Source organism: Aethalodelphis obliquidens, unplaced genomic scaffold (assembly GCF_003676395.1).
Source record: "Aethalodelphis obliquidens isolate GAN/ISIS:26980383/991018 unplaced genomic scaffold, ASM367639v1 scaffold10, whole genome shotgun sequence".
NCBI lineage: Eukaryota > Metazoa > Chordata > Mammalia > Artiodactyla > Delphinidae > Aethalodelphis > Aethalodelphis obliquidens.
In genome coordinates, this window is record NW_020837954.1 from 45,362,883 (window position 1) to 45,390,169 (window position 27,287).

At 47.7% G+C, this 27,287-nt stretch overlaps 1 protein-coding gene across 1 annotated transcript in view; it reads right to left on the reverse strand.

The window, feature by feature from the left end:
• DPF3 (double PHD fingers 3) overlaps positions 1–27,287 on the reverse strand; it is a 299,208-nt gene that overhangs the window by 91,760 nt on the left and 180,161 nt on the right. Inside the window, exons 5-6 of the mRNA XM_027111691.1 lie at positions 20,916–21,011; positions 12,248–12,326 (exon numbers count right to left, since the gene is read on the reverse strand). Coding sequence (XP_026967492.1) covers positions 12,248–12,326; positions 20,916–21,011 — 175 coding nt within the window. The remainder of the gene's footprint in view (positions 1–12,247; positions 12,327–20,915; positions 21,012–27,287) is intronic.

A 27,287-nucleotide genomic window follows, 5' to 3' on the forward strand; every position in this document is an offset into this window, starting at 1 on the left:
GGCACATTTTCATCAGCCCAACTTGGAGCACGCAGTGGGTATCTGAGCCAGTGGTTTCCGAGAGCCTGAAAGCAGCGACTGAAAGCAATTACAGGATGAGCGTCCAAGAGACAAAGCCTGGACCTTGGGAGTCACCGGGCCACATCTCTTTCCCAGCTCTGCCCTGTGGCACTTACACACAGCCCTGAGGACACCACTTCCCTTTCTCTGCAGCTTGACTTCCTCTTCTGTAAAATCGACCCAGCAGTGCCTGTCACCTGCTGATGCCTCCAAGGCATCATACTTACAGACTATCAGGCAGGCACACATTCTCACACTGAATCTCACAACAGCTCAGGAGGTAGGGATTATCATCCCATTTTACAGAGAAGGAAACTGAGTCTGGGGGGCATTGAAACAATTCACTAAATGGCAGAGTCGGAATTTGAACTCAGGTCTGTCTGACTTTGAAACACACAGAATCAAAGACTTGCTAGTCATTCTCCATTCACAACCCCTCCCAGTGCCTGGAGCTGACCTCGATGGCCTCTTGCCCTCTGCTTCCGGTGGAGTTTGGCCATCGGGAGGCACTGGCAGGAGGACGGAGGGTGAGAAGAGAGGAGGTGGGGATCTGTGCCCTGCCCACCCCACTCGGGCTACCCTCCCTCCCAGATCCAGCTACCCCTGGGAGCCAATGTCCTCCCTGCTCCTTGGAACTCAGGATGGGGAGGGCTCCCCCTCTCCCTTGTTGCTACCTTTATCCTGCCCACACCTCCACAATCACTCTGACATCAAATTCTCTGCCATTCAGCCCATCTAAGGTTGAAACTTATGTCCTGCTGGAGCCAAGACAAATACAAACAAGGGCCATTTTGACAAGAGAATCATAGCCTACCAGACCGGTTCAGATGTTTGGGGACCTCCACACCTTCCTGAAAACCCTCGGTCTTCTCTCTGCAGAACCATCAAGGTGGGTGGAGGACCGTCTACACCAATCCCCCGGGTGGGAGGAAGCCCCAAGTGAGAAAAGCCCTGCTGTGAATGAGCTTGGGACAAAACCCAGGGAACACTGCAAAAGGCCACTAGCTCAGACCTGTGTACTCAGAGTAGGGTGTTATCCCTACGACTATGTTAAATGCCTAGAAGAGCCAGTGATGGCTCCACAAAGCTCAAGCGATAAAAGTGGTGGCTTCACAGATGGCCCAGGTCCTGCAACATTTAGGCACCAAAAGCTCCTCTTGGACAAGCACAGGTGGGCTTCCCTCCCCACCCCTTCCCGAGCCAAAGGCCAGCAGCGCGGGTGGCCTTCTGCAGACCTGGCGTCTGGCCCTGGCTCTGATACTAACCCACCGTGCATCCTTAGACAAATCCCACAGCTTTCTGGACTTGGTTTCCCTATTTGTAACATATGGCAGTTGCATCAGACCATCTCTAAGTCTTTCCATTCTAACACTGCACAACGCTTTGTTTCTCTGGGTCCTCTGAGGACTGTGTGTCTCCTGAAGCAATTATTCCCTCAACTGTGACAGAAAAATGCTGTAGATTCCCAGCCACAGAATCCACCCAGGGGCTGCCTACACCCTTCTCCCCACCCCACCAAGCCAGGTAGGCAGATGCCCTTCTGTGGCTTCATGCCTTCTTCCAGGCCACCCTTGATGCTTATTTTAAGCTGAGTTCTTCTGGACAGAAACACAGGGGCTGGAGTAGGGGTGGGTTGTAATATCCTGATTTTTCAAAGCCACATTCCTCAGGGTCTGGCACTGACCCATATATTAGGAGTGAGCCCAGAGCCAGGATCTATCAAATGCCTGTGATCCACAAGTCCTGTGTCTTCATCAAGGGAGGGCATTCTGCATATTGTAGGAATTTACTGTATGTGAACGTGGCTACATGTTTTTTTAAAAAAAAAAAAACAGGAAGAACGGAGATAGGCAACAAGGTTTCATTTCAAAATACTCTATAACCTGATTCTGGATCCCCCGCAGAGAAATGCAGAAACTTCCAAAACCAAAGCATTAAATGTGTTAGCAGAACTCTTTCCTGCTCTGTTGAGAAGCAGGGTAACATGATTCTGGTGAACTCTGGGGTCAGTTGTCCTACGTCAGCTAATTGGTTGTGTGACCTTGGGCAAGTTACTCCAAACCTCAGTTTCCTTGTCTGTAAAATGGGGATAATAATAGTTTTATACCTCATGTGGGTATTGTGAGAACTGAATGAGTCCATCCTTGTAAAGTACTTAGCACATTGCCTGGCACGCAACAAATGTTCAACAAACAGTAGCTCTTTCTGATCATTCAGTTCACTCTCAGAATGCTTCCCTGATCTCTGACAATGCCAGCAGCCAGAGCACAAAACACCACTGGGGACTCACGTGTGAAATAAATACCCTTTCTTGAATTAGTGGAAAAAAAAATATTTATTGAGCATATTTATGAACCAGGCAGTGAACTAATTATTTTTACACACGGTCTCATTTCACCCTCTTGAAAACCCTCTAAGGTCAATCTTATTGCCCTCACTTGACAGAAAAAGAAACTGAGGCTCAGAGAGGTTTTTGTGATTTGTCCTAGGTCGTGGCTAGGGAGTGTTGTAGCAAAGACTCAAATCCTGGGCTTCTGATTCGAGAGCCATCTTCTGCGGGCCACCATCCCTTATAGACATGGTGTCTTTGATTCCTTATTCTAGTGAAATCATACATTAGCATGGCCTTAATTCACTTAAAGAGTCAAATATCATTCTTTTTTTAATCTTCATGGAAAATAATTTAAATAATAAATATTACTGTCAACATTTCTGGAGAAGGTAAACAGAGAAAGGCAAAAAAATCAGATGCAATATCATAAAGTATAGTAGCCTCCAAACATTTGGGAATCTGGCCAGTGTGCTCTCTTTGGGGATCTCGGGGTGAATATCTGACATAAACGCTCCTTCAGAGCCTTGATTTGTGAGTCCTGACCTACCAAGTGCGTCTCAATGACCCTTACCTGAAGCAGGCCCCCATCCACCTGCGACATCGGTATAAGATCCTCACGAACTTTGGGGAAACAAATGTATACTAGCATATTTTAGACATTTCTGCCTGGATGTCCTGCCATGTCCACAAACCCATATGTCAAAGTTTCATCACTTCCCCAAATTACCTCCTCCTCCTCTAGAATATTCCAGTTAAGCCTCCCTCATGTCTCCATTACTCAAGCTCAAGACTTGAAGAGTCACTGTTGCCACCTCCCTCTCTCTTGTACCCCACATCCTGTCTGTCCTCTGCCAGGTTCTGTGGATTTTTCTTTCATAAAGTCTTGCTTGTTTGCCCCATCCATTGTGTTCCCGCTCTCACCACTGTCCAGACTTCATGTCTTCTCCTTCCTGACTGGAAAAGGCTCCTCTTAGCCACAGGCTTCAGGCTCTCTCCCCTGAACACCTAATCCTCAAGATTAACCATTCCAGAGGCGTCTCCAGGATCATCCATGATTCACCATTGACTATACGGGCCAAACTCTAAGCAGCTCAGTCTAATGTCCAGCTCTGTGCCCCTCAATCTCCCTACCCAAACGCTCTGCTTCAGCCACGCTCGTCTATCTTCTGTCCTGGTATGTGCATCCCACATTCGACATTTTGGGAGCAGCCACTGTGCTGGGTCTGGGATGCAAGTTGAATATGACACAGTCTCTGCCCTCAGAAGGCTCACAGTCTAGCTTGAAGAATGGACAAATAGACAAACTGTTATACTGTGTGAGAGGTAGCCTATGTAGAGTTATGTACAAGGTAAGGTAGATTCCAGGAAGAGATGAGTGACGGGTGGGGGGATAGGGAGATTGCAGGGGAGAGAGAGAGAGATTGCTAACTGGGATCAAGTCCTGGATCTGCCACTTATTCACTGGGTTACCTCAGGAAAGTTAATTAACCCCTTTTCTCCACAGAATCCTTATCTGTAGGATGGAGATGATCATGCCATCTATCTCCTGGTATTTTTCAAGGATTAAAGAATTAATATAGATGAAACCTAACATTCCAGGCCCATATTATAAATCAACAAACTTTTGCCATTACTATTATTACCTCTGGCTGATTCCCACATACCCCTCCTTCCCTGGAGACGTCCGTCAATTCAATACACCCTCACTGAGGACCTGCTTGGCATCCTAGGGAAGCACCCTCTGACATACCGGTCCCCAGCCCCAGACCACTCCCTCCCCTGGATTCCTGCAGTGCTCACTGCCTACTCAATGAAAACTGCTTGTGTTATCTCCTCCTGGGATATCAGCCTTATCTTGCCAACTACATTGGTGACAGAGGAAATAAGGAAAAGGCAAAGGTGGAAGAAACAGTCATTAAGCACATACCATGTGCAAACATTTTAATATATATTATCACATGTAGCTTTCCTAACCGTGTACATCCCCACTCCACACCTCGGGACAATGGACACTCCCAGCAGCAAGACAATTTTCTTGAAAAATTCTGGATAACAAGCTAACAAGTGGCAGGGCCACAATCTGACCAGTCAGCGCACCTTCTTTGTGCAGCTCTTGCTAACCCACTTCCCTGACCCCCCACCAGGACTTGAAATAAGAGAAATCAAAGGCTGTGCACCAGGCACTTTGACCTCACAGTTCTGCTTCTAGGAAATAAAAGCATTATGCAAACATATAGCTGCAATATTGTTTTTAGTAGTGAACAAATTTTAAACTGTCTAAACATCCAACAAGTGGAACAATGGTTGAGCAAACTGGGGCATGGCCATATCATGGAACACCATATAGCCTTAAAGTGTTGTCATAAAAATGTCCTTATTAACATGGAAGGATGGTCCTCATGTGTTGTTGAGTGGGGGGGATGGGTTAAAGTGGTATGTATCATTTATTGGGGGGAGGGTATAGTAGACAGAGACAGCGAGAACCCTAAAATAGGATACAACAAAACAAAGTGGAAATTACCTCTGAAGAGTAAGATTATGGGTGATTTTAATTTTTCCCTTTATGCTTATCTGTAATTTCTGATTTTTCTGCAATGAACGTATACTGTTTCTGACTGGATAAGAAAGTAATTCAAGAGGGTGTACACATAGGTATAAAACAAACTTACAACTACTAAAGGGGAAGGGGGAGGGATAAATTAGGAGTATGGGATTAACAGATACATACTAGCATATATAAAATATATAAACAACAAGGATTTACTGTATGGCACAGGGAACTATATTCAGTATCTTGTAATAACGTATAATGGAAAACAGTTGAAAAAAAGAACAATATATATATTACTGAGTCACTTTGCTGTACCTCTGAAACTAACACAATACTGTAAATTAACTATACTTCAATTAAATAAATAAATAAAAGAAGGTGTGAGTTACAGCCCAGAAAAGGCAAACCTAGGTTTGGTGGTCAATGGGCAAGGTTCTTGAGAGAGCTGGAGGGTATGAGGGCATGAATGAGAAATTTCAGCCTCTCCCCAGCCCTGTCTCCTACCAGCCCTGCTGCGGCAACCTGCAACCTGTGTCCATGAAGCGAGGACATTTAAATATTTAAACAGACCCAGCTTTGCAGGAACAAATGCACTCAGTCTCCAGGGATCAATCCCATGCCACAGGCCCTGCTCCACAAATCAAGTTTCTGGGGTACGGAGCCTTTCCCACCCCTCCCCCGCCGCACCCCACGCAAGAACCTGCAAGATAATAGCGGCAACAACTGAGGGATGAGGCCAGCTTCCCTTCAGCGGCAAGGGCGGCCAGCCTGAAGGCCGCGTTATTGGCTTTTACCACTGCAGCTTGAAGCGAAAAGCACGTGAGCCTTAGAGAATGGGGGACCTTAATGCCCTCAAAATTTTTTTTTAATAAGACTGCAGTAGTCATCTGATTCTTCCTGGGCACTCAGGTATGGGGGAAACCGGAGTGATTTTAAGGAGGCTGAGGTCAAGCGGAGTTTCTAGAACGCCTTGGGAGCAACTGTGCCTGCCCCATGTGCCAATCCAGGCTGCTCTCGGCCCTGCGGGGTGGTCTCCTGATATCCCACGGCCCAGCATCCTATCTCTCAGGAAAAGAGCCTCATTGTTAAGCTGAGAAGAACGGAGCCCATGGCGTGGGGGAGACGGCTGACTGAGGAGCTCTAGAGACTCAAGGAAGGAGCTCCCCATCATTGAGAAGTGCCATAGCCACTGAGGGGTGGAACCAAGACGACACCCCCAGACCCTGCTTCTTGCCCCATACATTCTCCCTGGGGTATACACCACCCAGAAGAGCAGGGAGGAACCCAGACCCTGTCCTGACACTGCCCCAACTGGACAGAGTTACACCCCACCAGATTTCTAGAAGGGAGGAAACACTGTGAAGTCACAGGCCACATGATCGAAAATACACGTCTGTGGGATGAGGGTGGTAGAGGACAAAATTCTTGCTGATGTGGAGGCTGAGTTGAAAGGGATCACTCCTGATGTGTGAATACCTGACATGACTCAGAGGTGAGTCAAGTTCCCAGGAGGGCTTCAATCACGTCTGTTTGCCTTTTGTCACTAAGCTACCCTAATGACCCAGTTAGGGGTGGGAGGCAGAGTGATTTTAATAGATTTAAATTTAAAAGGCTCAAAATTATGTAAACTATTCCATTCCACTTCAGCTATAATTACTGCCTGACTCCAGCTTACCAACCTGACACCTGGAAGCCGTCTGTCAACAGTAGCCAGGGCTTCGCCTCATAAATAAAAAATAAAAATAATGAGCAAGCGCTCATTCATTCACAGTTAAAGCATGTTTTTCCTCAGCTCTTAGGACAGCCAAACTCCATACTGGTTTGGAGGAGGGCACATGTAGCCAGATGTTTGTGCAGAGATGTGCTGGGGTGTATCAGCTCTGGAGGTGGAGAAATGAGGATTCATATCCCTGCTTTAGCATTAACCGGCTGTGTGATCTTGGACAAGTCCCCTCACCCCTCTGAGCCTGTTTCTTCCCCCTAAAGTGAGGTCAATTGTCCCTGCCTCTCAAGGTTAGTGTGGGGATTTACAGAAATAATGCACATAAAATGCTTAGCACAGTGCTCTGCACACGTAAGTACCCATTAGCAGGGGTTATCACCGTAATCAGAAAAAGCTGGGAGCAAAAGACAAGTGTTGGCAAGGATGTGGGGAAGTTGGAGCCCTCGTGCGCTGCTGGTGGGAATGCTAAATGATGCAGCCGCTACGGAGAGCAGTATGGAGGCGCCTCAAAGAGTTAAGAATAGAGCTACCATCTGACCCAGCAATCCCACATCTGGGTATTGATCCAAAAGAGTTGAAATCAAGATCTCAAAGAGATATTAACACTCCTATGTTCATTGCAGCGGTATTCCCACTAGCCAAGACGCGGAAACAATCTAAATGCCCATCAATGAATGAATGGATAAAGAAAATGTGGTACACACATACAACGGAATATTAGTCATCCTTTAAAAGGAATACTGCATTATTCAATACGCAATCACACGGATGAACCTCAAGAATATTATGCTAAGTGAAAGAAGCCAGTCCTAGAAAGACAAATACTGCGTGAGTCCACCTATATGAGTTCTCTAAAGCAGACAAATTCAAAGCATCGAAGACTGGAATGGTGGTTGTCAGGGGCTGGTGGGGAGGGGGTGATAGGAAATCGCTAACCAACAAGCATAAAGTTTCCATCAAGCAAGATGAGCAACCTCTAGATATCTTCTGTACAACAATGTACCCCTACTGAACAACATATATTGTGCACTTAAAAATTTAAGAGGGTAGGTCTCAGGTTAAGTGTTCTTTCTACAATGTAATTAAATTTAATTTTTTTTAAAGAAAAAATTGGGAAAGGAAAAAAAAAAACTTCACAAATCACTTCCATTGTGCCCCGCAGAAGGGCAAATGGGTGCTTTGTTCCTCCCTAAATGGCTGAAGCTTAGAGACAAAATGTTCTCCTTCTCCCTGAACATCACCTCATCACCACCATCTTCTTTCCTATGATGCTCCTTGAACAAAGAAAATAGAAAAGTGAGTCTCTCATCAAGAGTCTTCCCCAGTGATGCTAACTGAAAATCCAGAGCTGGGAACAGTTAGGAAGAGAAATGGCAAACCCTTGAAATTATTTTCAAAATATCTCAGTAGCCCAAACCCAAGGATTTCTTTCATATGTCTATCCCCAGTTATCATCTCACCTATAAAAGGGAGTTAATTACATTATTGGGATTTAAAGCCATTAAGTAAACTAAAGTCAAGTACTGGGTTGCTGAATTTTATTTCGGACTACTGAGTTTTATATCAATGTTGAAAGAACAGGAAAGGAAAGATTCTAAAGAGACCAACTAAAACAGCAATGCAAGCTGGTGGCACTCTGCCTGGAGAATTCCTGGAGATTCCAGAACTTCCAGATGCAAAAAACAGGGAATAATAAAAGGGCTGGTCAGTCAGAGGCCAGAAGTCTTCGAATTTGAATGCGGTAGACCAGTCATTCTCAAAAATCAGTATTCATAATTATCGCCTGAGAAGCTCTCAAAAATGCAGACTCCTAGGTCTACTCCCAGTGATTCTGACGTAGGATCCTTTCCTACAAAGTCACATGTAGGTGCTTTGCTGTAGGGAATGAACACTTTCCCTTTGGCAAGAGGTTGAAAGGGAAGAAACAGAACTTTAATCCTGAAGCTGGGTAAACTTTCAGGATAATTAATAGAGATTGGTTACTTGCTGGAAAATGAAGTATTCATCTACACACACACCATGGATTGGGTAAAAAATAAATTATGTTCAGATGATTTTAATATTTCTCTGAGATGGAATAAATTCAAGGGCTGAGTGAAAGGTAACAAGCAAACTATCTATCACCTGAAGTTAGCAGCTAAGATAATATTTCAACCACCCACCTTGAAAGGGAAGCTTGGACCGAGAACAGAGCAGGACAACTATATAGGAATATACACCAGGAATGGTTAAATACAATCACATCTGAAAAATAGCTACAACTACTCCACAGAAACCCGGAAAGAGGTGGTGGGGTCCAAGGTGGCCTCATATTTTCATAAATAACTCGAAAGATGGAGTGGAGATTATGCAAATCAATCCAAAGACAATACAAAAATGGCAGGGATTGTGAATCCGTAGTGAATGAAATTTAACTACTGGGCAATGTCTTTAAATTTGCCTTTATTGAATCTTGCATATTGAAGTCACATATTATTGTATCTCTTTATGGAGACTCAATAGGGCCAAATACAGAGTGATTTATGGAAGCAGGAATAATCAAATGTAGAAGTAGAAAAGAGCACACACCTGGAGAGGCATTGGCCCAGGGGGTCAGGACAGGCACCGGGTGGGAAGTGTTTGAGATGGTACACAGTGCAATGGGGTGGCCAATTACTTCTATTCTCTACAGACGTGGGTGGTGTTAAAAGCCGACGTGTAAAGTAAACAAGGAAATGTGTCTGTTACTCTTTGAACCACTTGGCCTGGGTGCTCCTTCCAATGAAAGTGCTGAGCTTAAATTAAACCTGGAAGAGAATTCTGAGCTGGCCATTGCAGAAATTATGGGATGCGTCCCTAGGTAAACCAAGAATACAAGGGGATGTTATGAGGGCCTCCAGCATAGACGAAATCCTGAAGGTGCCTATTTGTTGGGAAAAGACGCACAAAAGCTAAGCGGGCCTGTAGGAGAGAAAAATTTCAGCTCCTATTAAGGAAAAAACAATCATTCAAAGCACAGTTGGAATCATGGAAGAAAGGGCAGCTTATGGTAACACCATCCCTGGGGACATTCAAGGAGTTGACGAGACACCTCTCTACTTAGGATGCATTAGAGATTATTAAAAGCATTCCTTGCTCAGCTGGGGGGTGGGGGTGGGAGGTGGGCCTTGTGACCTCTCCAAAGGTCATTCGTATCCCAAAGGATCACATGTCTGAAGGGCACCAGATAAAAATAAAGTCTATTAATCACTGAGCTGCCACACAATTTCCTAAGAGAGGCAGGATAGAGACGGGCGTTCCACGGTGGACCTTGTCCCGCCGAGGGAGGAAAAAGCAGGCAGCGCCTGTGCAGGCAGAGCCAAGACATCAGCCCCTGAGACTTCCAGAAAGCTGCCACCAGGCCTGCAATCAGGCCTCCCAAGCTCCACAGGGTAAACAGGAGGAGACACAGAGCCCGTGGGGAGGGGAACAGGAAACAGCACATGGCACTGAGAGCCCTAAACAAAGCCGCAGGAGCCCGGGGGCGAGGGGGTGAGCCAGGCCAGACAGGGACACCCACAAGGGTGCTGCGTGGATATAATACTAAGGAGGCAAAGGCAGGGAAGACAGGAACTGAGGGGAGGGTGGAGAAGGGCGCATGGGTGTGTCTGGGATTATTTCCGGCTGAGAACCCAATGAAAGCTGGAGAGAGAGCGTGAAAGGTAATCCCACTATCTGCGGTAGCAGAAAATCACCTAAGAAAATACAGCTTTTTGAAAGAGGAATGCAGTGGCAATGCCCCAGTTCCAAAGCAGCTCTTGGCCTTCTTGATAGCTGGGCTGCTCTGGCCAGACACAGCTGGAAAGCCTGCCCCCTGGGGGTCTGAAGGACCCTTCCCAGCCCAGAATCAGTCTTCCGAGGGCTAGCATGCTTGGGCTTTTATACATCAGAACAAAACTGAACCCCATCCAGGAAGCAAGACCCAGGCGGAAGCAGGCACCTCCTGGTATTGCCGAGAGACATCAGACCCATGCCCTGCTCCCTCCTCATGCTGAACCGGCCTCGGCTTGGGATGGAGATGTTACCTGCAGGAGTCGTCTCAGGAATGTCATCTGCACGGTGTATTAAGCAGCCAAGTGGGGGTCATGGAGTTTGAGTTCTTCTAGCAAAAGGTTCTCCAACCAGCTGTCACCCCACCGGGCACAGAACAACTTTTTGAAATCAAAAGAGGCCAGTGAAGAGGGAGGAAAAGGGCACCACCCCCGATGTACTCCCTGTGCCCCATCTTCCCCTGGGTCTCTCCCACTTTCACAGAGACTGCAGACACTGGCAAGACGGGCAGGACGCCCGAGGAACCACTGTGCCCGGGGCCCTGCCTCAGCGGTCCCGCTGCCATCCTCACTGCAGCCCCTTCTCGCCCACGGCGGAGCTCTGCTTCCTCAGAGAGGAGAAGGTGGGAAGGGAAGATGGTCAGGGAGAGGGGTTTCGAGGGCTGCCCTTGCCATGGAGCGAGCAGATGGCACCCGATATGGTGAGAAGATAACTAGGGAAAGGATTTTTTTTTTTTTTTTGGCTGCACCACACGGCATGCGGGATCTTAGTTCCCCGACCAGGGATTGAACCCAGGCCCCCTGCCGTGGAAGCGTGGAGTCTTAACCACTGGACCACCAGGGAAGTCCCTAAGGCAAGGCTTTTAAATCCACCCCCCGCCCCCGGGTCTTCCCTGGTGGCGCAGTGGTTGAAAGTCCGCCTGCCGAGGCAGGGGACACGGGCTCGTGCCGCGGTCCGGGAAGATCCCACATGCCGCGGAGCGGCTGGGCCCGTGAGCCATGGATGCTGAGTCTGCGCGTCCGGAGCCTGTGCTCCGCAACGGGAGAGGCCACAACAGTGAGAGGCCCACGTACCGCAAAAAAAAAAAAAAAAAAATCCACCCCCTAGTGCTCTGATAGGTGAGAAAGCCAAAAGCTCTCTCAAGCTGACAGCAATCCCTCGGAAAGCTGCAGGTCCCTGGAGGTCCACCCGCTGCCACCGCCCCCGCTGCTCTGCCCCTTGGCCCCTCCCCATCTCTGTCTGCAGACCCTAAACCCAGGAGCCAGGCAGTCGCTTGTCCAAAGATGTTTCAGAAGCAAGCAAGAGAAGCTGGAGATGGATCGAGGGCCATTTATTAAACTAAGTCGTGGTCAGAGAAAGATTCATAACCTGCCCCACCTAGGACAGGAGAGCGAGAAAGAGAAAGGAAGTTAAAGGGAAACAAATGAAAAGCCACAGGAGCCAAGTACCTTTGTTGGAGGATTTTGAGTTATGCTTTTGTTTGAATTCTCTGAAACAGAGAAAGAAATAGAGGATGAACCTTAAGGAGACAGAGAGTGAAAGAGAGAGAGCCGGAGGAAAGCCACGAAGGAGGGCGCTGCAGGGAGAGGAGCACAGGGCGGGGAGGCCTCCGGGCTTGCTTCTCCTTCCTGCAAGCAACACCAGGGCCTGGAGCAGCAACGAGGGGAGGTCAGGGCGTGACTGCGGTGAGGCAGCAGCAGGCAGGCCCGAGAGCAGAAGCCAGCGAGCCTGAGGCTGGGGCGGCACAGGAAGCATGGGGCTGGGGCAGGAAGGCGGCGTCTGCCATACTCACTATCACAGACGTAAGGTTTGTCGTGGTCTTCCTGAGAGGCGGCGTCGTGCCTCCTTCTGCCACCTGTAGAGCCGCGGGCCTGGGGAGACATGGGAATATTGGGATGCTTGTTATGCTGACAATCACTACGGTTCCTGAGCACGTTTTCTGTGAGGCCCTGAGCGCTTCACCCATATCTCCTCATTCAACTTTATACTACATTTGTAGTCTCTCATATACCAACCCCACTTTACAGGCCAGGAAACTGAGGCCCAGAGACGCTAGGTAACCTACCCAAATCACTCAGCTACTCAGCCGTATCACTTCATTGAATCCTCACAACTCCGAGAAGCAGGTGCTACTATTATCTCCATTTTGCAGATTTAGGAGACTGAGGCAACAGAGGGATTAGTAGCTTCCCCAAGGTCACTTGCTCACTAAGTGCAGAGCCAGGAGGCAAACTCAGGACAGTCTGACTGCAAAGCCTTGAGCAGTCAGAATTCCCATCCTCTACTGTTGCCCCTAGGATCTCTTCCTCCAACTCCTTAGCCAGCTTCGCTGAAACCACATGTGGGTGCCAACCCAGCTCCCCTCAGCTGCCCAGATAATGGGCGAATTAGAGCAAGTAGCGTACATGCAGCTATCACCCCAGACTCCTGTGTTCACACTCCCCTCCAGCTCAAGTCTCTCAAGAGGCAGCCAGGGCTTCCATGGTGGCGCAGTGGTTAAGATTCCACCTGCCAACGCGGGGGACACGGTTCGAGCACTGGTCTGGGAAGATCCCACGTGCCTCGGAGCAGCTAAGCCCGTGAGCCACAACTACTGAGCCCGCATGCCTAGAGCCCATGCTCCGCAACAAGAGAAGCCACCGCAGTGAGAAGTCCAGGCACCGCAACGAAGAGTAGCCCCCACTCGCCGCAACTAGAGAAAGCCTGCGTGCAGCAACAAAGACCCAACACAGCCAAAAATAAAATAAATAAAATAAATTTTTTAAAAAGATGAGATAGACCAGAAAATGCTTTAAAAAAAAAAAAAGAGGCAGCCAGGCCTAGCATCGGGGCGTGAGCTCCCCTCCCCCCTGCTCAGCCTACTCCATAGGGCAAGCTTCTGCTGAGGCCCCCCTGTGTGGTCTGCCTCGGGGCTCCAGCCAGTGGCAAGAGCCCTTGACACCTCACACTCTCCTGGGGCTGGACTCTTGAGACCCCCACCCTGTGTGCATCTCCACCAGCATCATCCGGGGTGAGGGTGGGATGGGCTCTACCTCCAAGGATAGACAAGAGCAGCCAGAGAGGGAGCTGGCGGCTGGGCAGCCCCAGGACAGTGGCTACAAGAACATGGCAAGGTTTATTTTTAGACCTTTGTAAGTCCCACACCGGTCACATGGGTAGCACCCTAGCCTCCTCCAGGTCATTCTCTGGTAATGAGTAGCAGTAAACTCCCAACCAAGGAAAGGGCCTGCTGGGGTCTTTGGGGACAGAGAAGAAGGTGCAGCAGATGAGAAATAAAACATGGCAACACCTGGTGTGCAGGGAAAATGGGGCAGTCCCAGGGGCCTGGTCTGGAAAAGTGACCCCCGAGGGGACTTCATGGTCAAAAGGCCTTGAGTTGCTCACACACACACACACACACACACACACACACACACACAGTTTCCCTGGGGATGTCACAGTGGAAAGGCCTGTACCCCAGCCCTACGGGGCTCACACTCTCCCCAAACACACACCCTTCACAATCAACACCACCTGCCAAGCTACCAAGGCCACCACCTCCTCGGCTGTCTCTTTCCAAAACAAATTACAAAGTTCCACCTCCCTCCTTCCCTCCCCTCCAGGGCACTTCCCCTCCTAGCCTCCCCGCCCCCCACCCCTGCACACGCACCAGCCCGCAGTCCCCTCCCCTCGCCCTCATTACTCAGAGTTGACCCCAAGAGGGAGCTGGGCGGCACTGGCAGTCACCCCGAGGCACTGACAGGCCGCCCCGCCTGCCCACGTTGAGGGTGGTCACCCTCAGCTGCCCGCGCCCCCCCCCCAGCCCCCCTTGGAGAAGCCGGGGACAGCTTGACGTGTGCCGCCCGCAGCCCTGTCACAGGCGCCTGGGAGCAGGTGAAAGCAAGTCAAGCAGAATGACAGAGGCAACAGCAGACTCAGGGAGGAGGTTCTGGGAGACTAAAAATACCACCCAGGAGAAGAGGAGGAGAGCTGGAGCTGGGAGCAGCCAGCAGGAAGCGGGGGCCCTGCTGAGAGCCAGGGTTTAATTGCGCTCTGCAGGGCTGCTGGCAGGGTGGCTGCTGCTCCCGCTTTCTCCCTGCACCTCAGTTTCCCCAACTGCAAAATGGGGATTGTGGCTATAGGGCATTGAGGGGACAGGCAAGGGACGCCTCCTGTGGTTGGAGCACACTTCTAGTCTCCTGGAATGTTTCAAGCTTGGAAACTCGGAATCCTACTTGTCTTGCTCAAATGTCACCTCCTCAGAGAAGCCCTCCTGACCAATGCATGTTCACTCATCCCCTCCATCGGTCTCTTACCCCTACCCTGCTTCATGTCATAGCACATAGCATTGTCTGACATTATATGTGTGTTGGTGTACTTGTTGGTTTTCCATCTCCCCCACATAAGGGTGGAAAACGTCTATTTGGGTGACCATTATACTTGGAACCTGGCACAGGGCCAGTCACCCAAGCAGCACTTAATAAATGTTTGCTGCATAAATGAATCAATCCACCAGTCGGCTGGTCAGTGAGTTAATCATCTTTGGTTCTTCTTCTTCATTCTCTGTATCCAAGTGCTATTGTGTCTTCCTTCAAAAGCCATCTTAGGCTTTGCATTTCCCTTCTATTCCACATCTTAATCCAGGAGCTCATCAATTAACCCCTGAACTGCTCAAAGAACCCGCCAGCTGGGGTTCTACCTCTGCGTTGCCCTACCCGATCCATCCTGCATGAGTCTCAGACCAATTAGACAAAAGGAGTGAAGGACGGGAGCCCATGGTCATCCATTCGTTCACTGCCATCCAAAGCCCACTGACATATCCACTGACGACCTAGTGCCAGTCCTACCAGGATCACCTCATGCTGATGCTACGTCCAAGTCTTTGTTTTGATTGATCCCGGTCACGGATCAGCCTCTACTCTGCCCATCCACATCTGCTCCATGCTTTTGCCTTGCTAACATGCCACACCTCCAAGAATCTTCCTCTTGCCACACTGAGGAGTAAAGCATCAGCTTTAAAGTCAGACAGACATAGGTTTAAACACTAGCATGTGTTTTCAGACAAGTTACTTCTCTAAGCATTAGTTTTCTCAGCTGTAAAATGGGCATAGCAACATCTTTATTGCAGAGTTGTAGTGCTAATAAGGGGGTGTGAAACCACAGGGGACAGAACTAGGTCTACAGGAAGTACTCAATAAATTATTTCCCCTCCTTGCCCAGTTGATTGCTCTTTCCTCTGAACTGTTATTGCATTTGATAAGTGCACGGTCAGAAGCCTGCTGCTTTCTGATTGTATCATGACTATTAGCATTTTCTCCTCAATTTAATTCCAAGGTCCTCGAGGGCAAAGATGGCACTTCGTACTTTATTATGAACCCGTGACATTTAGCACTACGCTGGGCACACGGCATCCAAAGCTCTTTCACATATATTAGCTCAGTTAATTCCTACAACACCATCTGAGTTTAACCAAGTAATATTATTCCCATTTGGCACTTGATGAAACAGGTTCTGAGAGGGTTCATGATTTGCCCATAGTCACAGAGCCACTAGAAGGCGGAGGCCCAGGTTTCCAGAATCTGTTACAGAAAACTTTGAAGCTGATGTCCAAAAGAAACCATCCTCCCTCTCTGAGAACTACTCACCCGACTCCACTCCTCCCCATTCCACCTCCCCATTCACACACTGGTGGGCCATGGCTGCCATGACTGCACCACACAGCCCTGCCCTACTGGCCGCCGTTGATTGGCTGGCTCAGGAATAGACATGTGACCCAAGCTGGGCCAACCAGATTCTACCCCCAAGGTACTCAGAATTGGGAAACAGTGACTCTAGTTAGTACAGGTCACTTGGGGGACCCATAAATTCAGGAACTATGGGGCCACGTGCACAGAGAAGCAGGAGAGGCAATCCTGCAAGAGAAGAATAAAGGAAGGAGAAGTAGAGGCCAGAGCTGCCTGGGTTCCTTACTCTTTCCCAATCCTAAATCCCCGCCACCTTCTTGTCCTTCCTGAATCTTCAAAAATTGCTCAAATATGGGACAATGGCTCAGCAGCTTTTCAAATACTTCCCACTTTTGCTTAAGCTTAAGTTGAGTTTCCTACAACTAGAAGACTCTCAACTCGGACAGGCTCAGTCCCGAGCAGAGAGCTAGTCGCTCTATATCTGTTGTTCTCAAATAGTGGTCAAGGGATCCTTGGAGGTCCCTGAGACCCTTTCAGGGAGTCTCCAGTGTCAAAACTATTTTTGTAATAGTACTAAAATGTCATTTGAAAGTTTTCACTCTCACAAGTGCACAGTGGAGTTTTCTAGCGGCTACACGACACAATGATGTCATCACTCTGTGTGCACATGTATTCTTAAATTTAACATTTTTCCTGATTTGATTTCTAATATGGGAAGTATCACTAGTTATAACCCACCAGAACAATAGCTTTTGGGGCTCTCAGTAATTTGTAAGTAAAGAATCCCTGAGACCAAAAAAAATTGAGAACCACTGCTCTACACTCTTGCCATCTAAAGTGAGGTGCTCAGACCAGCAGCACTGCCATCTCCTGGGATCTTGTTAACCAAGCAAGATCTCAGTCCCCACCCACCAAACCTACTGCATCAGAATTTGCAGTTGAACAAGATCACCAGGTGCTTTGTATGCACATTAAAGTTTGAAAGTACTGGACTACACCACAGTGCATCATAAACACTTACTGATTGGTAATACTCACATGGATGACTCACAGGAATTCCATGAACTTTAAAGAGCTTTGATTTGTTGGGCTAAAGTGACCACAGATACAATTATTCATTGTTGGGCCTCAGTTTCTCTCACCCCTCAGGGAATCTCCATTGTCAAGGTTCTGAGATTTGTTCCCTTTGCTTGCACCCTCCTAATAATATCTAGCCTTTATTAAGCACTCAAAATTGGCTGTGTACTATTACCCCAATTTTAATGATGAGGAAACTGAGACCCAGCCTACTTATTCAATTTGGTCAGGGTCACAGAGGTTACCTGAACCACCCAAAGTCTAGTAAGTGGTAGAGCTGGGATTTGAACTCACGGTTCAAACAAAGCAGAGACTGTTCTTGTCATCACTACCTTAGCCCTGACTTCCTCAATGAGCACACAGAGCACCTGGGAGTCCTGTTAAACTGCAGACTCTAATTCAGCCCACCTAGGGTGGAGTCTGGGGGGGATCTGCATTTCTAACAAGCTCCCAGGTGACACTGATGCTGCGGCCTAAGGGCCGCATACTGAGATGTACAGCCTCAGCCTCAGACCTCAGTCCCGACAACAGAAACGGAGTGACTGTCCTCCAGGAGCCAGTGGCAGCTTGAATACACCTTAAAGGGTAGCTTCCTTGAGCCTGTGGGTTAAGCAGCTCCATACCTTATTCCAGCACAGGTAGGCTCACCTGCACTTTCCAGGTCCTCCCACGGCTCCCACCATGGATGTCTACAATGTCACTGCACAATGGAGACCCGTTTGACTGCCCCTTAGCCAGCCTCGGGTGGGCCCAGAGCTAGTCTAGGCCCCATCCAGCCCCCTCGCTGTGTTCAGGCCTTTGCTCAACTCCCATAAATCTGAAATATGACTTTCTGTTCTTTTTCCATCATTCAATCATTCATTCAACAAAATAGTCAGTGGTCACATGCTGGGCACTGGGCCACATGTGACCCAGTAGAAAAAGCACAGACCTGTGTTCAAGTCCTAGCTTCTTCCTTACTAGGTTGGATGTCCTTGAACAAGTTCCTTAACCTCTCTAGGAGTAATAATACCCACGTATGGGAATGAAAGAAGCAGTGCTGTCCAAGAGAAATATAATGGGGGTCACGTGTCATTTTAAATTTTCCAGTAGCCACGTTTTTAAAAAAGAGTAAAAACAGAAACAGATGCAATTAATTTTAGTAATACATTTTATTTAATCCAATCTATCCAAAGTATTACCATTTCAATATGTCATCAGTATAAAAATATTAATGAAGTGTTCATCGTTCTTTTCCTACTATATCTTTGAAATATGGTGAATATTTTACACCTACACCACATTTCAATTTGAATTAGCAACATGTCAAGTGCTTGGTAGCCACCCACATGTGGCCAGTGGCTGCTGTAAAGAACAGTGCAGAAATAGAGAATGCAGTATAAAGGACCTATCGTCACTATCGACATCGTGTTTATGATATCGCTATTGACCTGTTGTGTTTATGATGCACTGTGGTGTAGTCCAGTAACGTAGCTCTTATTGTGAAGAGCTCATCACACTGCCTGATGTATAGGAAGTATACAGTAAGTACAAATGGCTGTTGCTGCTGCTTCTGCCAGTGTTCTTACAGAGAAGACACCCAATTCGTATTTGCCAACTACAAGTTCAACGCCTAGATTTCAGTTGGGAGTGGAGAAGATGTAAAGACGACCATTCTCCATCACCTACTCGAGTAAGTTTGGTTTGGGCTGAGACAAGGGTTGGAAGCAGGCCTGGAGGTACACAGCAACTGGAGTTCACAAAAGGCCCAGGAACTCCACATTCTAAAGCCTCCTTTAGAATGGAGTAAGATATCCATTATTTTGTAACCTCCCAAGAAGGCATGGGTCCAGGCAAGTTCATCAGGGGCCACTAAGATGATTAGGTGAAAAGGTGATGGGGCACTTCCTAAGGAGAGATCTGGCTGACAACACCCAAATCCACTGATCATTTTTACCACCACTGAAAGCAGAACGAGTGGACAGCATACACCTCCAGATGTGAAGCAATAAGAAGCACACCTCACACCTAAGAGAGAGTCTAGCCTGACCAAAAAATACTTACACACACGCACAACTATCCCGAATCTAATCAGTCTCTCATCAGACCACCAGTTTTCAGGAGATAAAGAGGACTGAGGGACACGTTAAACACCACCAGTCTGCCACATCTAGAATATGAGAAATTCCACAAGACCAACCAGCCAAGTTCTTCAACAAATAAATGGCATGGAGAAAAAAAAAATATGTATGTGGTAGGGAGTAGCAAGGAAGAAGAATGTTATAGAATACAAGAGACCTAAGTTTCAAACAAACCAACTATAAAAAGGCATTTTTGAGAAAATCAGGGGGAAAGGATCAGGGACTGGATAGTAGATGTTAGAATCATTATTTTTATTGGGTATGATAATGATACCTGTTAGAGATATACATTGAGGTATGTACGGGTTAAATGAAAAAATGTCTAGGGGCTTGCATTCAAATATTCTGCACACACACACAAACCCCACAAACATACAAACCAACCAAAAGTGAGAGTAAAGAAAAGATTAAACAAGAGTGTCAAAACATTGATCGTGGCTGAAGCTGAGTTGTGACTCTATAAGGTGTGCAGCATCAGAGGACCACCCTGTCCGGACTGAGAAATTCCAGCTCCTGTCCAAGTCGGAGCATCTCAGCTCAGCATGGGCACTGCTAGGCCCCTTGCACCAGTCACCTAGGAACTTGCTTATAATACAGCTCTCCAGGCCCTACCCCAGACTTCCTAAATCAGAACTCCTGGCAGTGGGTCCTGCAAATTTGCATTTCGATAGGCTCTTGTGGTGTTTCTGATGTGTACTCAGACGCAAGAACCACGGGAAGAGAGGCTTGCCATAATTCTCACTGGACCCAAGCTCAGAGGGCATCCAGGACTAGCCCCTAATCCACAGGAGGGGTAAGCATCCCTCCTAGAGCCTGAAGGAGCCAGACAGGCCTCAGAGAGTTAATTCTCCAGATGGGAAGCAGCAGTTCCTCCCCGCAGGTCCCGCTGCATCTGGCTATTGTCAGATACTCCTGCAGAGCCCTGAAGGTAATCCCAGAAAACCCCTCTGGGCTTGAACATGAGGACTCTGGAGGACCACCCCGAATGCCAGAGAGCACCGCTCAGGTTTCGCTCCCTCCCCTTAAGAGTCACCCTCATATTTTTATTCCTTCCACCACGGATTTCCCCTTGGCCATTCCCCAGCCTTCTGGCCTTTTCTTGTCACATTCCAGGCCCACACGCCTCCAAAGCCCCCGCCACACTGGCTTGGGAACCATCAGCTGCGGCCCCCATGCTTTCCCAGTTTGCTCCCACTCTCTGCCTAGTGAAACGTACCCCAAAGCAGGTGTCCTGACCCTGTCATTCTGGGGCAGCCCCAGGGACAGGACACTTTCCGCCTTATTCTATGACTGAGGAATGGGGACAGCGGTCACATTCCCCTCATCCTCCACCTTCACCCACACCTCAACCTCCACCTTCCCCAGACCCTCACCATCCCCTCGGGGCACCGTCTGCCTCTTCTCTCCCTCTTGCCAGCTCTAAACTCTTGCAGGCTATCACCTGAGAACCAGAATTCTTCTGGAGGTTTCCTCTCTGGGTGTCCTGCAAGGAAGACCATGGATACACCCTCTATCTAGCTGCAGTGGGATTTTGAATCTAGGGACCAGTTGTTTGCCAGGCCCCGGCCTCCCTGATCTCTTTCCTCCCTTCACGGCTTACCCGTCCTCTGGTCCGATTCTTCCGCTTGGGAATATCTTCTTCTAAATCCTCTTCTTCATTTCCTTCTTCTACATTTTCATCATTTTCCAAAACCCTCTGAAATGACAAGAAAATAGAAGCGTTGAGAAATAAAATGCAAAGGAGAAAACCATCAGAGGGTAATTCGGAGGGTATTCTGTTTTGGTGTGTTTTTTTTAACACAGTGAAGATGCTTCCATGGCTTGGGAAGCTAGGCCTCCAAAATGCTGGCCAGGAACTGGAGCTCTTGGCGGTACCAACTCTCTCTCCTGGGACCCGTCCAGCCAACTCCTCCTAGAACACCGACTTTTTCAACTCTTTTTGCCCAAGAAATGTTTTCTAAAAAGAGAATACTCTGGTAGGGGTATCCTCCTATGTGGGCCCAAGATGTCTGGTCAAAACTTACTTTCATGTAATTTTCCTTTTGTTCCTAAAGGGCCACCTCAAATATATGAAAATATGTTTCTCCTTTCCCTGGCATTCTGGAATCTTGCCCTGTTTGATGAAAGCAAGTAACTTCCTGTCCATCTGAACAGAATTTGACATGAATGTGTTATTCATAATCTTCCATTGTTATTTTTTTAAGAGTAATGGATTTTCGTTACAGCACATTACTTGTAATGGAGCTTAAAGATCATAACTTTAATTCTCTCTCTCTAACAGCCCCGTGAGTCACACTGCAGCAGAGAATCCAATTTCCATTTTACAGGTAAGTAAACTGAGGCTGAAAATAGTTTTGACTGCTCAACATCAGATAGCAGAATCCATGACCAAAGCAAGGTCAGGTTCATCAGCTCAGAGTTTCCCATTTCTCTCTCAGCCCTTGTGTCTGAGAATTCCACGGCATATTGCAGTACTTCCTGTAGGACCTGAGCACCTCACTTGCTTTGGCGTAGGGGAGGAAAGGGGAGGTAAGGTGCGTATCTCTAGGTTTAAGGGAGGGATGAGAGACTGTGGCAGAGGACCCAGCCCCCCAGAGTAGAAGTGGGATAAGGGGAAGGGGAGCCCACGGATTCCATGTCAGGAGCCCTGGGGGCTTCTTTATAAGCTCACTGTGTGACCTTGGGTGAGTCATCATCGCTTTGTGCCTCAGTTTCCCCAATTATAAAATAGGAACTCATTCATTCAATCAACAAACATTTGTCTAAGGCTGACTACATGGCAGGTACTGTGCTAGATAAGCCAAAAAATGGCTACAGTCCTGGCCCCAAGTGGACTCTACAGTCTAATGAAGGAAGGACAGATTCAATCAACATACATAACCATATAATTACAACTGCTATGAAAACAGTGACAGGCAAGTTCAAGGTGCTATGAGAGGTTGTTAGAAGGGACCTTTCCTAATCTGAGGTCAGGTAAGGCTTACCTGTGGAAGTGAACTAAGGAAGTTTAGATGTAAAGGATGGACAGAGACTAACCTTGGGAACAGGGACCAAAGGGAGGAGAGGAGGGAAAGTATTCTACTCAAAGGCAACAGCATGAGCAAACTCCCTGAAGCAGGGAGGGGAATATGGCTTGTCCAGAGAGCATGAAGAGGCCAATGTGACCAGAGCTCAGTGGCTCAGGAAGAGACTGGCCTAAGGTGAAGCTAGAAAGGTGGGTGGGCACCAAGTTATACAGGACAACAGCATCCACCTATCCTTGAGGTAATAGTGTGACAATCACACGAGCTATGAAAAGACTTAGAAAGTGGGACTTCCCTCGTGGCGCAGTAGTTAAGAATCCGCCTGCCAATGCAGGGGACATGAGCCCTGGTCCGGGAAGATCCCACATGCCACAGAGCAACTAAGCCTGTGCGCCACAACTACTAAGCCTGCGCTCTAGAGCCCACGAGCCACAACTACTGAGCCCACGTGCCACAGCTACTGAAGCCCGTGCGCCTACAGCCTGTGCTCTGCAAAAAGAAAAGCCACTGCAATGATAAGCCCGCACCCTGCAACAAAGAGTAGCCCCTGCTCACAGCAACTAGAGAAAGCCCATGCACAACAATGAAGACCCAACACGGACAAAAAATAAAAATTAATAAAATTGAAAAAGAAAAACCATTCATGCTGCTAAATAATTTTTTTAAAAAAGACTTAGAAAGCAGCATGCATGGTACTGACTTCTGGTATCACCATCACGGTTCCAGTGGCCTCCTGGACAATGCCCTGGGCCTGTCCTCAAAGCAGGAAGCCCAGGGGTGAGTTTCCAGTGACCTTCTCCCATTGCCTTCTTGTCAGAGAGTTCCATTCCCATCGCAGGGATCAGGATATTGCTAATCGCCAAATCCTCCCAAAGAACTCAAAATAGGTCTAGTAAATTCTTCTCTGGCTTCTCTACCAGGTTTATATGGGAAGCCATCAGCTGATAGCGCTTAGGCTCTCTGGGTCAACCTTCGCCACCTAACAGAGAAGCAACGGCATCTGCCAGACACAACCTCTGGCCCACAGCTAGGAAACGCTGGCCCGGGTCCACAGCAAGTGTCCTAGCCTTCCTGCGCCTTGGCTTCCTGAACCGTAGGGGGGAACACTAGTGAGACAATGACAAGTCAGATGCTCTGCAGCCTTTGGTGAAAAGATGTAGCATAAATACAAGGTGTCGTTCTTACAACAACTGTTGCTGTTTGTGTAGCCATCTTGCAAACTCTCTGGGTGTTGAAGTCATTTAATCATGGTAAGTTCCAAGTGCCTCGAATTTAAAGATCATTGCCTCTGGCATCTCAGTGCAGTTCTGATGCCACTCTCATTTTTTATTATGAAGGTATTTAGTACCCACAGTATGGACTCTGGGTTGGAAGGTGAAAGCTGGGTTGGAAGGTGAAAGCTGGTAAAGATGAAAACTGTGCAGGCACTAGTCCCTAGATGTGCCGCACAGCTTCAACATCCTGGAGAAAACTGACTTCTCCCTCCCTCTTCTCACTGGCTTCCCTGTGTCTCTAGAACCTCTGGTCCGAGCCCCAGGCCTCACATGTGACAGCAGCATTTCCTGTGTCTCTGCATTTCCTGTGTTTCTGCATTTCCTGCGACGTGGCCCTGACACCAGAAGCCTCTCTACACAACTTGGGAGAAGCCAGGAGTTCCTAACAAACAAAGCCCGTATTCAGGGCTCAGGAAGCAGAGGGAGCATCCTGTATTAGGAATGAAGGGCAGGGGTGTCCAACTAGAGATGCAGCTCATCCCCCGTGACACACTTGCATTCCCTGTCCAAGGACATTATCTGGAAAATAAACACATTTTAAAACAACTTTGCTCCCTGTTACTCTAACCAGTCTTTACGGTGATGATAATGATCATTTGTGGTTGTGCTTTTTTAAAAAAGAAGGAATTCTTCTTTTTTCTTTTTTTTTTTTAATTTTGTGTGTATCAGAGGAATTCCTCTTTAAAGATACCATTATCTCCAGCTGGAAGAGTGCAAAATTCTGCTATTTCCCTCCTTGCATTGCTGGCCCTGCATCCAGTCTCCTTTCCATGCAGCATCCACAGGGGTCTTAAGGAAACACAAATTCACTGCCCTGGTTAAAATCCTCCAAATGGCTTCCTTTTTCACGTCCCATGAATCCAAGAGCCTCCTGCAGGTCTGGCCCTGCCCACCTCTCCAAGTGCCTCCCCGGCCCTTCTCTCCCTGGCACCCTGCTCCAGCCACACCAGCCTCTGTTCTTTGCACACAACGAGCTCAGAACTATCGCGATGCCTTCAAGAGCACTGTTCCTCTGCCCAGAAAGCCCTTCCCAGGTTCCTCACTTTACTGGCTCCTTCTCATCTCACAGGACTGGGGTATAGCCCTTGTCTCCCCGAGGATGCTACCTAGAATCCGTCCCTCCTCTTATGCTGAGCCTTCACACTCTGTTCTTTTCATGGCATTTATCCTGAAATGCAGTTACTTTACTTGTTTGTTTACTTGCTTTCTGTCTGTATGTCATGCTACAAAATAAGTATGAGCAGAGGGGACAGGTCTCTCTTGGTTTCCCTGTTACCCCAGAGCCCAGCACAATGCCTGCTCAGAGGAGGCACTCAATAAACTTTGATGGAATGAATGGAAAAATGAACAAAACAGTCCATTTGTTACATGTGCACTTTATTTTAATAATCAAAGCCAATAAAAACATGTAAACTCTTCTGGCTTTTGGTCCTGGTTTCAGTTCTTAGCACAGCAGGTCGTAGGGCCATGCTTTGCATATAGTAGACATTCTGGTTACATCGGGGAGGATGGTGATGATGATGATTCGACAATGACGACCCGTGTACTGGCCCAATGCTGCCTGAGAAGGACTCGAACCCACTGCCCGCTCGAAAAGGAAAGGGCTGCCTCTCTCTAGAGCATCAAGGCTTCTGGGCAATGGTTCTGTCCCATTCATTGACTCGGTCAAATTACCCCAACTGAGCAAAAATACTCTTAACAGGCAATACAGATGGGACAGACGGTGACTTCAAAGATCTAAAAGTCCAAAAATTGGGGATAATACATGAATAGCAAAAAAAAAAAAAAAGAAGAAGAAGAAGAAAAAGAAAGTACTAGGTGCCCTAAATGCCAGCGGTAAAAAGAGAACTAGGGGGTGGGGGGTGATCAAGAAAGGCTTCATGGGGAAGGTGGTATCAGGGCTGAGCCTAATAGGTGGGTGGAATTTGTACACGTGGTGATGGAAGAAAAGGCATGCCAGATAAAGGGCACAGCATGACCAGAGGCACGGAGGGAAGGAGGCTGGAGAACAGAGGGAGTAAAGGAATCGTGGGAAATAAGCCTGAAAACTAGGTTAGGAGCGGAGAGAGGAGGCCCAAGAAGATCACACTCATCACTTTAGATTCATTTAGCGAGAAACAAAAGTGTTTTAGCCAAGTTTTTTAAACAAGGGCATGACACAAGCAGCATTGTGTTTTGGGATGAAAGGTCAGCTATCAAAGTCGGACATGATGGAGAGGGGACAGACTGGAGACGGGCAACTCACAGGAATCTGTTCACTCGTGCATCCACGCAATAAATGTTTACTGTGCACCTACTGCACCTAATGTGCAGGCACTGTTTAGGTCTTGAGATACAAAGGGGTGCAAGCAAGAGAGACAAAGATTCCTGCCCTTGAGGAGTTTACATCCTACTAGAAGAAAACAGAAAATAAACAATAGCATCATAAATCAGTAAATTATAAAGTATGTTAGATGCTGGTAAAACCTATGGGGAAAAAGAAAAAGAAAAGGAAAGCAGAGTAAGAGAATCGGGAGTGCTGCGGGGCAGAGAGGGCACAGGATGTGGTATTACATTCAGTGGTCAGGGTAAACTTCACAGAGAAGAAGAGACAGGAACCAAAACTTGGAAGAAGGTGAGGGTGAGAGCCCAGCATATGGGGAGAGGGCCGTGAGGCAGAGGAAGCAGCCAGAGCACAGCCGGAGGTGGAGCGCACCTGGTGTGTACGTGAGTAGCCGAGGGTCGGTGCGCCTGGAGCTGAGTCAGCCAGGAAGAGAGGAAGCAGCGAGTCAGAGAGAGGGGAGAGGGCCGCGGCTTCTTCTCGGGAGAACAGGGGCCAGTGCAGGGTTTGAGCTCCCTCTCAGCCATGAGCAGGGGACTACTTAGAAAGCAACTGCAACCGTTCAGACAGGAGATGTGAGTGCCTCGGACCAGGGCAGCAGCGGTGGATGTGGTGAGAAGGGGCCACGCTCTGGATTTGTGTTGAGGGCACAGTGGACAGGATTCCTGATGAATGGATATTGGGTGTGAGAGAAAGACAGGGGTCGAAGACAACTCCAAGGTGTGTCAGACATATAAAGGTTTCAGTCAATAAGGATCTTTACTAGGGCTGTAGGTCTGACAAGTAGAGGAGGGAACAAATATAAGCCATGTTGTGACAACCAAACGGAAAAGACTGGACCATTCATCTGAACGCAGGAATGGCAGAGAAGGAGGCCACGTTCACTGACTCATTCAACACCTTTATTGAGACCAGACTCTGCTGAGCACGTGCAAGGCCCCGAGGGTACAACAGTGAACACGAAGGCACGGTCTCTGACTCGACGGAACCCACACACTGTGGTACTGACGAAGCAAACCAAACATTTTACTGGTAGTCATTTAATTACAATGTTAATAAATTAATATGCAAATATTAGATTGGATATAAAATTAATAAATATGTAATCGTATAACATATGTATAACATAAAATATATAATTTTAATATAAAGTATTAATGTAATTTAATTTTAATAATTTCATTATGTTTAATTATTAAAAACTATGATTTCATATTTGTATTCATTAATATTACGAGCTTCTGTGCCAACCACTGGATTCAACAATGGGGGCTCAAGACACATAAATAAGACACCATCAGAGCACACCATTGTAATCCTGCGTGGTGACCCTGCGTGGTGGCAGCCTTAGCCAT